This window comes from Ixodes scapularis, unplaced genomic scaffold, assembly GCF_016920785.2.
Source record: "Ixodes scapularis isolate PalLabHiFi unplaced genomic scaffold, ASM1692078v2 PGA_scaffold6__148_contigs__length_123643588, whole genome shotgun sequence".
Taxonomy (NCBI): Eukaryota; Metazoa; Arthropoda; class Arachnida; order Ixodida; family Ixodidae; genus Ixodes; species Ixodes scapularis.
Window position 1 is genome coordinate 10,254,706 of NW_024609881.1, and position 11,769 is coordinate 10,266,474.

The 11,769-nt window shown below is 46.3% G+C and overlaps 1 protein-coding gene across 1 annotated transcript; it reads left to right on the forward strand.

Moving 5' to 3' along the window:
- Window positions 1-9,962: 9,962 nt before the first annotated feature.
- Window positions 9,963-10,889, forward strand: LOC120849303. Its single transcript, XM_040221509.2, has one exon. The coding sequence runs from the start codon at window positions 10,260-10,262 to the stop codon at window positions 10,734-10,736; it is 477 nt and encodes a 158-aa protein (XP_040077443.1). The 5' UTR covers window positions 9,963-10,259; the 3' UTR covers window positions 10,737-10,889.
- The last annotated feature ends 880 nt before the right edge of the window (window positions 10,890-11,769 follow it).

Consider the following 11,769-nt stretch of genomic DNA (forward strand, 5'->3'; position numbering starts at 1 on the left):
TTTTTATATGAACATTTGCTTACTCAAGATGTAAGTGACAGGCCCGTCAAATTAAATCTGGTATTTGTCTTCCGTAAAAGTGGCCAAATAAAATTAAAGGGCTAAGGAAGAGAAATGCCTCGGATAGTTTGGCTGAAATCTAGCGCTAGGCACGACTTTACGGACCTGTGTGAACAAATATTCATTTTTTTAACAAATTCGCTCTCTAAATTTAGGCGTCGCCAGCCACCAAAAGTAAACCTCTATGCACCATCGACAATCCTGGACTAAAAAAAATTGTTATGCAAACGGCTCTTTTTTTTTTTGGCGTAAAATATTGCGGATTTCAGATACGCACATAAACTAAAACAGCGTGTCAAAAAAAAAAGATCGTGTAAAAAAAAAAAAAAGGCGTCGTCGTTATTGAGCATGCGCCGAACCCAAACCGCGTTTTGAATTTGCATATAGAAACGGCTGTATTTCTTTGTGCACGCTATTCTAAAACTCGCTACTGTTAAGTGTCTGGGGCAGTTTTTTACGCGGGAAGTCCCAACCTTTGTGTTAAAATAAATTGAGTGGACGACACTGGTTATCTAAATATAATCAATAAATCACTTAAATGGCTATCGAAATGGAAGCGAGCACGGTATACAATTTCCTAAACTTCATAAGTAAGCCGACCAACCGAATATTCATGTCGCAAAAAAGATTGAAAACCTCATCAACATGTAGGCGTGATATTATGAACAAACAATTCACCTGATGTTGCCGTACCATTACTTCTAGCCTCAGATAAAATACAAGTTAAACATTCGTTGTCCATCCCCTCCGCGAGTTTCCTTACATAATCAAAAGCAACTGTTTTCGATATATTATGAATACAAAGAACGATACTTTCAGGAAATAACGATAGTCTCCTTGCGCTGACTATTCTTGACGCCTTCCGATCCTAAATGCGCGATATAAATATACGCGCTTCTTACTGGGAATGTTCCGTTACTATTACTAAACAAACCACAGTTAACATAAGAGCCTTTGAATGCTCGTGATGCTTTAGTCGCCGAGTAGACATATCGGACTACAGTTTCCGAAGCAAGGCGAGAAAGCACGTTGAAGCGCAACGAAAAACACGGATACAACGCATCCGCCAAGGTGCGGAGGGGAGAGCGGAGGAGCAAGTGGAAGCAACCTAATGGCTGCCGCGTCACGTGATTCCAAGATGGCAGCGCCCATGCGGAGGAGGATGAAAAGGTCTATACAGGAACTCTACGCGACTCTGCTCCGAAGGAGCTATATAGTGCTCTAGCAATGGCCAGGCGGCGCCCCAAGAATGCTGCATTCAGCGCCACGGCCGTGGCGAGCAACGGCGACCCCGATTTCAGCAGTTCCCGCGTGCACGTGCGTTCCATGTCCCTGGTTCTTTTATGCGTTTTTTTAAGACCATCGGGAGCCTTGATAGGTCGAAGCTTTCAGAGCATATTCTAGAGTTGTCATTTGGACACCAGTTTGAGTTGTCTTCACCACCTGTGGGGTCGCTCTATATTAATCGCCGCTGTGATCTGTGATTTGCTCGTCTCTCAGGAAGTGACACAACACAACGAGAAGGCAGCGAATGGGTTTACTGTACTTCCCGGTTGCCCATCTTCGACATCCGGCAGTCCGGACCCGCTGACCCTAGTTGTCACCCGTCGTTCATGGCTCGCAGTCGGAGTCCGTGTCCACGCCTGCGGATCGTCCTTCCCACGCTATCACTGCGTAGGCTAGCTGTTCTGGACTATCACAGCCAGAGTCTCGCTGCGGAACCACTCCTGGATCGTCATGGCCTAGGCCGGTAAGGCCAGGGCTTGCCGTTTCCGCCGGTCCTGATCCGAACCTCGCTGGTGGAATGCTCCGGGAATCGCCATGGGCCAGACCAGCCAGAACGGCTCTATCATTCCTGCCCGTCCCCAGCCTCGTGCAGCACGCTCTTCCTCTTTCCTCGCCGGCTGGCCCCCGGTCGCGCCTCGCTCGACCGTCCTCTTCTCCCGACGCCCCCAGGACACTAGAATAAAATGTGGGTAATTAGAACCAAACTCTGCGTGAACAGTACACAAGCCTGGTATAAAAAGGCGACAGGCAAAAAAGTTTACGTGTGAGAGGTTTTCCTCTCACACGTATACTTGTGAGAGGTTTTCCTAAAGAAAAACTTTTGCATCCTGTTTTCTGCACGCCGTCAGCTTTGTTACCAGACTCAGCATTAAATTTGGTAGCCGAAACAAACAAAAGTTTGTTCTACGAAAATCCACTATTTGAAAACTGGCAGGTTTAAAAGGTTGCAACTAAATGCAAGCCTACTACTACAAGTGCCGGAACGGACCGACGGACATCTCGCTAGAAGACCTGATCGCCAGACTCTCGACGTCAAAGCGAGGCAACAATGGGCCCGAATGTTCCTACCGTATTTCTCTATACGGCTGTCTCAAAGACTCGTAAAACAACTTGTATAAATATGTTATTTTGTTAAGTAGTCTGCAAAACGAGTTTGCCAGATCACTTTCCTAGCCTGCACATATATTTTCGTTCACTTTAACAATTATTGTAAAACTGCCTTACTTGATGCGTCGCACTGCAGTAATACACTTCTATCGCCGTGTCGCTTCCCAAGATCTTGAAGGGAAGCGGTAAAGTTTGACGCTTGAGTCACCTTCGCGACTGTAGCAGTCTTTCACGCAGCAGTAGCGACGTTCATTTTTCGGGAAAACTCGAGGAGGGTAGGCGAGATGTCACAGGAACCGGTGAGGCCATAGAGACGTGAAGTTGGGACTTACTTTTATGAAAAACGATTTTAAAAAGGCTCACGCCGATCCGAAATGCCATGTTCACACGTGGTTTCTAGATGCGCCCGCCCGCAGTCGCAGTCCCCGCGACCCGGGCCGCCCTGGCTTGCCCAATTTGTTTTATTTTGCAGCCGCCATATTGTGCAACGTGTAGTTCCCAACTGCATTGCTGGTTGCCTATGGGCACACCAATAAGCCCGTTTAAGTATGACTTCGCAAACTGTGGAAGCTACGACTCAGTGGGCCAATTAGAGCGTCTAGAATGGATGCCTGTGAGACGCTGTCACGTGTCTCACTCCAACAATTTTACTGACTCGTCGGGATTCGTAGGATTCGCCATGCGCCGTGTGCCTGCTTACACTGAGAAGTAAATGATGGCGGCGCGCGGTGCCGCAACGTCGCGGCGCCTGCCCCACGGCCACGGCCGGCTGGACTCGACTGCGTGGCGGCAATCGCCCGGGCTTCTCGGGCTTCGTGCATGACGCTGTGCTCCCCTTGCCCGTTGTTTACTCATGTTGCGTTTTTACGTTATTATGGTTGAATGCATGGGTACTCAGAGTGAGGTAAGAATTTTTTTGTAAAACAAAAAATATATATTTTATTGCCCAAATTTTTACAATTCAATTCTAAAACACTTCTTATCGCTTCAAGGCCTATGACATATATCGCGATGAATCAAGCCCGTAATGAAATTGTACAATGGTGCTGCAGAGGGCAAGATTGATCAGCGGGTCGTTGAAGCGCGCTACTGCGTTGAATGAGTACTTGTTAACCGAGCGACAGAGAGTCTCTCTCGAACCGATGGTTACAGAAACGACGCGGGTTTGATAATTCTCTAACATAAATCGAAATATTTCTCGTGGATGTGCAACTAAATGGCTAGAGAAACTGTTTGTTATCATTTCTGCGAGTTATGAAAAAAAACACAAAAAAACATTCAACTTCAATCTCCCGAATATGCCATTAATTTCTCGAAACTAAATGCGCGAAATAATGCTAAATATTGTATTTAAAAGCACCACCCAGTTCAATTTTGATATGCGCGGACATTGTGCCCGCGTGACGTGTTGCGGTTGCAAAGCTGTGACACTTCATGTCGTGCAAGCACGCACACTCAAAGGACCATAAAGGCACCTAGAATATTTTATTTTACAATTAGAATAGGCTTCCGGCAATGTTGACAAAGTCATGACCTGTACTGACGCTTGTGTGCCGAACAAATCACTTAAGAACCCGCTAGTATTCCTACCCAAGGCCGGTTCCCACGTCAGCGTTTCGAGCTACAGGAACACAGAAACGATTCGAACGGCATGACACCGGGACAACCGTGACAGATGATTGCTTGACAAAACTGCTAATTCCATTATCTGTCACGCCCTACATAATGCGAACAGAATCGTCTCGGTGACATTTCGTTCGTGTTGTTTCTGTCCCTCTGAACGCAGATGTGTAAACCGAGCTTGGGGTAATAGACCGACCTCACCGCCAGTTTCGCTACGCGTCCTCGGGCGCAATGCATTGCGGGAAATGTAGTCTTTCCGCGCGAGGGTCAACGCCACTGTAGGCTTGCGCATGCCCGTCACGAGCCGTCTCGTGCACTACCGCTGCCTCCTCTGAAGTACAACTATGACTGCGTCACGCACGCTCTAAACGGTTGAGAGCGGTCTATCGGTCAAAACAAACGTCGAGCTCTCGTTTTCTTTCTTTGTCGGAAGGTGTTTACTGATATTGCGTTTTCCTGGTTGATAACAATAAACTATTGATATGTCGGGCCTGAAATTTTCACTACACTACTCACAAATGAGCACTGTTGAATACTATATAAATAGGATTACGCTTCAAGCGAGAGCTCGAGCACGTAGAATCGGTCAGCTGCCCAATGGCAAAGACGACGTAGACGATAGATCTCCGCCAGCTCCGTCTCTACAAGCTACAACAATGTAAATTCCTCGTTCATCGACTTTTAAAGACTACCGAAACCGACAAGTTAACCTCTTCGTCACTGCCTTCTTCGGAACACTTACAAGACGAGAATGTAAAACGTCAAGCTTGGTATTGCGCGTGCATTACAGGGCACAAAATAAGCCTCACATGATTCTACAAAAGAAAAAAAAAAAATGGCCGGTATATTAGGCCACCACTGGGTCGACAAACACCCCTTTTAGAAAACGTTTGGAATGATTCAGCACCTCGCGAGCTTCGAGTACGCAGCCAAAAGCACGACAGAAAGCAACAATTACGCCCGGCCATCTGGCAGCGGAGCGCCGGTCCTCAGCTTCATAGGGGACGCTCCTTACGTAAACAAATATCCGCTAGACAAGCCAAGCACGCGCCCAAACGGCCAAACGTTTGGTCGCGTGCTCGCTGAAACGATGAAACAAATGTCGACGAAACGATCTGCCGATGAAACATCGCAGTGTCGACGAAACTATCTGTCAATGAAACCTTGTTCGACGAATTGACTGCGCATTATAGAACTGCGCGCCAAGAATGACGCTGCTTGCCACATGGAGAGTGACGCGCCCTAGGTGATCGACAGCGCGACAGAGAGTCACATGGGGACGGCCCCAAACCCGCGAACCACTCCAAACCAAGCAAAGCCATGCAACACCAATCCAAACCAATTCAAGGACGGCTGCATGTATCAAGATAATAAATGCCGACAGTGCTATCATGAATGCTATCAAGATAATAACTGAAGAAAAAAACCCTTAGTGAAAAGCAGCAACAACGGACGATTTAATCTTCGACGTTTCGGCCGGAGTCCGGCCTTCGTCAGGAAGAACTTTTACAGATGAACGCGGGTGGTATTTATACAATGCTACGGTCGAGTCCAAATTTCGGAGGGGTGACGGTTGAAGCTTTCGAGAGAGGGAAGCGTAGGGCAGTTCTTATCCGGGTGAAGAAGCTTGAGGGTCGGTGCCAAGTTTCAAGGAAGGCGGGATGACGGTTGTAGCTTCTTGAGAGGGGGCGCAGGGTGACTTTGTGTCCGGGCCGGCAGCGGTGACCTATATAGACGATAGCGTACAATAGACGAAAGTTACACGCGCAAACTAAAATGCTGTCTCAAAAAAAGAAAAAAAAAAAGAAAGGGCGGCACGGTCTCTTGTGTGCATGCAGGCATGCATGAGTCAAACCTGGAAGGGAACAATGTTAAACCTAGAAGTAAAAAGAAATACAATGGATATCAGAACCTGGAAATAAAAGAAAAGTTGATGGTCCAGTTCCGGCCCCAAACACAGTACCACTGTTAACAACAAAATCTACAAAAAAAAGAAAAAAATGTTTTTGGATTGCTGTTGCTATTCGTCTGTTAGCATTTTAATCGATGCCAGAGTACCGGGGCTTTCATTTATTCCTTGTTTAATAGTGTTAAATCGGTAAATTAGGTAGGATTCACGCTGTTCACGTTCGCGATTTGATATAAATCCAGATTCTAGGAGCGTCACTGACAATTTATCAAAAGAATGTTTTGGGAGAGCGAGATGTTTGGATAAAGGCAGTGCCGGAAGATTTATGGCGTGAGATTTGTGATTATTAAAGCGCAGTCTAAATGCCGTTCTAGTCTGCCCTATGTATTGCATTTTGCATACCGTACACTCGAATAAGTAAATGACATTCGACGAGGCACATGTTAAGTTCCCTTTAATTTTGATCGAGAACTGCGAGTGCGTGCTGCTGGCCGTGCTTGTGTGCTGCATCTGTTTACAGATTAGACATCCTGGGTGCCTGCAAGGCCTACATTCGTTAGGTGGTGGCGATGAATTTATCCGAGAGTTTACTAGCGCGTCTTTGAGGTTACGCGATCGTCTGTGGACTACCCCCGGGGCGGATGGAAACGCGCGTTTAAGGCGCTCGCTTTGTTCGAGAATGTTATAATGTCGTCTCAAGACATTATTTACATTAGGATGGTTTATGCTATAAGTTAGACATAGATTTGTGCGTTGTGTGGCGCTTTGCGTGGGGCGCGGGCTGATGAGGTCTGCGCGGTTCAGTTGTTTGGCTTTTCTGATTGCATCGTCGATTATACGGGGTGGATACTTTTGTTTCTCTAGCACTGACTTTAAATTTTGACTGCTCGCATCAAAATCTGTCTCTTTTGAACAAATTCGTTTGAAACGATGAGCTTGGCTATAGGGAATGCTGTTCTTGCAATGGTGTGAGTGGTCGCTTTGATAATGAAGGTATTGCTGCCGATCTGTTGGCTTACGGTACAGGCTCGTGGCGAGTTTACTTTCGTCTATCTTAACGTTGACGTCTAGGAAGTTTATTTCGGTTTGAGAGTACGAATGTGTAAAGCGGATGCTCGGATGAGCAGCATTGTATCGGGTCTAGGACATTTCGGTGTAGGACATTTCGGTGTAGGAACTTTCGGTGCGGACTTCTCGGTGTGCGGCCTTTTCGGTGCAAGACATTTCGGTGTAGGGACTTTTCGGTGCATGGACATTTCGGTGTATGGATATTTCGGTGCATGGTCGTTGAACACAAAAGGGACACCCAAGATTTGGTTTTCTCGCCCTTGTAGTATTTATCTTTCGCCCCCAAGTTGATACGAAAAAGTAATTCTTCCTCTGTTCAGCTTTGTTTCCTCGAACGCTACAGAGAACGCTTCGGCATTCATAAGAAACTTTTCCCTCCTTTTGGTTCATTCTTTGTAGTTGACAGAACAATGGACCTTTCTGCTTCTCTAACTTTTTGTGTTCTGAAGACAGCCATCTTTTTTTAGAAACGGGAATAAACGCTAGTCTTATCGCCTCCGACAAAGGTTGATAACCGTGCGCCTCTTTCGGGAAGCCGGGATCGGGGAACTTGTGACGAAAAGGGTCAACAATGCCAGAAACTTGCCTTACCTTAACCTTACACTTTGAGAACTCGATGTTATATGATAAGCATCTGATATTTGCGTGTCGCCTCGTCGTATACCAACCGGTGTTGGTTAAAACGAACAAGGAGGTGACTTTGTTGGTCTGATTCGCCTTTAGCGGAAAGATGAAACTTTATACGGGCTTCAGGACAAAGCCATGGACGAAGCTCAACACGATGCTTCGAAGAACGGGGCCGCCGCCAGGAGTAGTTATAGGTAGGACTCCGTGTTTTCGGATATATTCGAAAAACTCTGAAAAGCACTCGCCGGCTAAAATTTTCGTTGATTCGGGTTTATCTGAAAAACTCCAATATCGAAGTCAAAGCACAAAAAATATTAGTTCTAATATAAAACGGTACCAAGAGCGCTCACCAGTGCCCTTCCAAAACTTGTATAATTGCCAAAAGAGGCTCATCTCGTCAATATGCGTGCCATCAGCGACAATAGCTGACGAAATATGACGGCACCTATTACAGCAAGCTCTGAGATAGAGTTCCTAACAACCGTGATTGCACCAGCTGTAAAGTTCGTGCAATAAAAGTAAATTTCGTTGTCTTCATCCGTCGAAGTGTGAATAGCTTCTTTTTATTTTGTTCACCATTTTCGGAGATCTGGAAATTGACCAGAAATAAAATTCGATAAACTCGTAATTTCTGAGAATTCAGTATTTACCGAAAATAAACGCCGGTAAATGCCAGATTTTTGAGAAAAGAAAACACAAAAAAACCTCCAAATTTGACGAAAGCTAAACTCCGAAAGCATGGAATCCTAGTTATATGCTATAAGTAGTTTTTGGTCTAAACCGAAAAACACAAATAAGGGTATGCCGATTTCTTTTTTTTTTTAAGATCACTACTTTAGAGCGGGAAGAGTAGGGGCAGGGGAGGGAGGAGGTAAGTCTACCCTTTGTTCGGCTGCTATGTTATGCTCCTGCGGTGTCCAACAATCAACCCAAGATAGCTTGTCCGGATATAGGCTTATCACTGGAATTGCCTTTTGTAAAGCCGTTCCATTCAACAAACCTTTTTTCTCTCCTAGAAGAATTATGGAGAAATTGACAATACGGACAAACAAGGCAGGAATTCGTTTTCTTTTGTTTCGCCTTCAGCGGGTGAGGTGCGAAAAGGGGGGCACCCCTGCATTTGGTCTTATGTCACCAGTTATTTCTGCCCTTTCCAGTTAATTTTTCGCATTCTATCATAAAGGAAGGAAGGTCCAGGAGAGGACATAACGCCGCAGATGTGAAGCGGAGGGAGGGGGGAGAACTTCCGGTTTTAGAGGACACGCCCCTATTGGTGACTCACTTGTGTGTCGCCTCGTCGTATGCCAACCAGTGTTGGTGCAAACTAACTCGTCACTTCCCTAAAATGGCTGTGTACTTGCGAAGTAACCGCGGTGGGCTGAAACTTCTGCACGAAGGCTTCGAGTATGACAAGGAACGTTGCTTCAAAGAAAAGGTGAGCCTTTCACTGAGTTTGCGATTCAAATGCGATCTTTTTTTAATAGTACGAAGATTGTTACGCCGACTCTTCCTGTCTTTAGCTAAGTTATAATTTATAAAAACGCCTATTCCTCGCAGACATACTGGCAATGTAGCCGGAAACTGGAGTGTAAAGCAAGGGCTCACACTATTGACGAAGAAGTTGTCAAGCTGATCAACGAACACAGCCATGCTCCCAGCCGACTGGACCAAGAGGCCAAGTTGGCGTACTCATCAATGAAGGAAAGAGCACGGACGACTGAGGAACCCAATCAAGCCATCGTCGGACGCCTGGTGGCCGAGATGACACCGGAAGCTTGCAGTTACTTACCGCCTCAGGACACTGTTAAGAGAACATTAAGGTAAGTGTTATACACGAATGTTACGAATTAACATCTTTGCTACCTTTGCAAAATATATGCCACCTCATATGCTATGGAGATGTCCAGTTTATCATCGGGCTAGCCTAAACATTTTTAAAATTGAACATATAGTAAAATAATAATGAGTAACCGCCCTATAGTTGAAACGTGACAGCAATAATATTTCCAACTTTTTTGCATGCAGGAGGGCGCGGGCGATGGAGCAACGGCCAATGCCTCTCCCTTCACGCTTAGAAGACGTCGTCATCCCTGCGCAGTACGCGTCGAAGATTGACGGGTCCAGATTCCTGTTGCATTACTCCGGTGTGCAAGACCAGGACCGTTTCCTTATCTTCTGCAGCCCGCAGATGGTGGATGTTCTCCGAACATCTAAGAAGTGGTTCGCCGACGGGACGTTCAAGGTTGCGCCTGAGTTGTTTTTCCAGGTTTACAGTCTACACTGCGAAGTGGGCGGCTCCATCCTGCCTGCGGCATACATTTTGCTAACGCGGAAAGACTGTGGGACGTACACGCGAGCCCTGAACACCCTTAACGCCGAGTGTGGGGGAGATTGCGAGCCAAGGACCGTCACAGTGGATTACGAACTGGCGGCTATCAACGCTTTCAGGGCGGTCTTCCCAAGCGCCGACGTGCGCGGGTGTTTTTTTCACCTGTCGCAATGTGTCTACCGCAGACTTCAGTCGGAAGGACTACAGGAGCTGTATGCTTTTGACCCCGACATAAACCTGGAAGCTCGCATGATCCCAGCTCTTGCAATTGTGCCCCAGGACGACGTGGAGGGGGCATTCACCGAGCTTGCGTCCAGCATCCGCGCAGAACTTCTCCCGGTGGTCGACTACTTCGAGGATGTGTTTATTGGGCGGCTAACGGCACGGGGCAGAAGAGATGCGCAGTTTCCAATTAAGCTATGGAACCACCACGACACCGTTCTCCAGGGCGGCTCCAAGACCACGAACTCAGTGGAAGCCTGGCACCGGAGCTTCCAAGCTCATGTTCAGTGCGCGCACCCAACTCTCTGGAGATTCTTGGAGGTGCTACAACGAGAAGACGCCCTGCAACTTCACCGGCTTGGAAGACTCGAGATGGGCCAGCGCTTCAAGCAGGCCTCGAAATACGCGAAGGCTGCAGAACGGTTAAAGACACTTGCTAGAGAATACGACGCTAGTGATGTGCGACGCTTCCTAAGGGGAGTTGCCCGCAACGTGTCGTTCTAGGTCCCGGGCCATGTGCCTTTTGTAAATAAAAGTGGTCCACATTACATTTTGTGTACTATTTTGCTTCTGAATGCATTTGGCTTCGGACTTTTGCTTGATAATGAAACCCACGACTAACCTATGATGTGTATCTTTACCTGTTTCTATAGTATTCAGAAGGCCTATAATCTCGAGCTACTTTCCAGAAAGAGCATTCCATCAGGAATAAAGTCAGACAAGCGAATAAGTTTGTGTTTAGCTATACACCTGCTAGCTAGGAAAATATCCTCGTAGTGTGAAAGAGGAAAGTAATTTAACTTGTTTAAGGTATGTATGTCTTAATAACGAGCAGAATCAACCGTGTTTGAATTGGGACAAGCTTTATGTCTTAATGAATACAACTGTTATATTTTATGCGTGAACATAAAATGTCCGAATAACTGCAAGTAAGTTCAACTTCCCGAACTTCAAATTTACACCGAAATTTCCGTGCACCGAAGCGACCGTGCACCGAAAAGTCCGTACACTGAAATATCCGTGCACCGAAATTTCCGTGCACCGAAATGTCCGCACCGAAACGTCCTACACCGAAATGTCCTACACCGAAATGTCCGGATCCCCATTGTATCGACCTATGAAGTCCACCAGCTCCTCCTCAGTGTGCGACCATACAATAAATATATCATCTATAAACCTTTTGTATATTAGCGGCTTTACGGGACATTCAGAAAGGAACTGAGATTCCAATTTTCCCATGAATATGTTGGCATAGTTCGGGGCCATTTTGGTGCCCATCGCGGTTCCGCTAACCTGCCTAAAGTATTTATTGTTAAATTCGAACGTGTTTAGTTCTAAGACAAGCCTCGCTAGAGTAGCGACGACGTGTCCATCTGGGGTATCCGGTTGTTTGTGGAGTTCGTACATGTCAATTAAAGAGAGTATTCCATCATCATGTGGAATATTCGTATACAGCGATGACACATCGAGTGTAACGAGATATGATTCTTTTGGTATGCATAAATTTGATATTTCTCTTAAGAAGTGAGTTGTGTCT

What these genes read in the sequence shown, in the direction of transcription:
- LOC120849303 (XM_040221509.2), top strand. Translation starts at nt 10,260, where the DNA reads ATGATCCCAGCTCTTGCAATTGTGCCCCAGGACGACGTGGAGGGGGCA.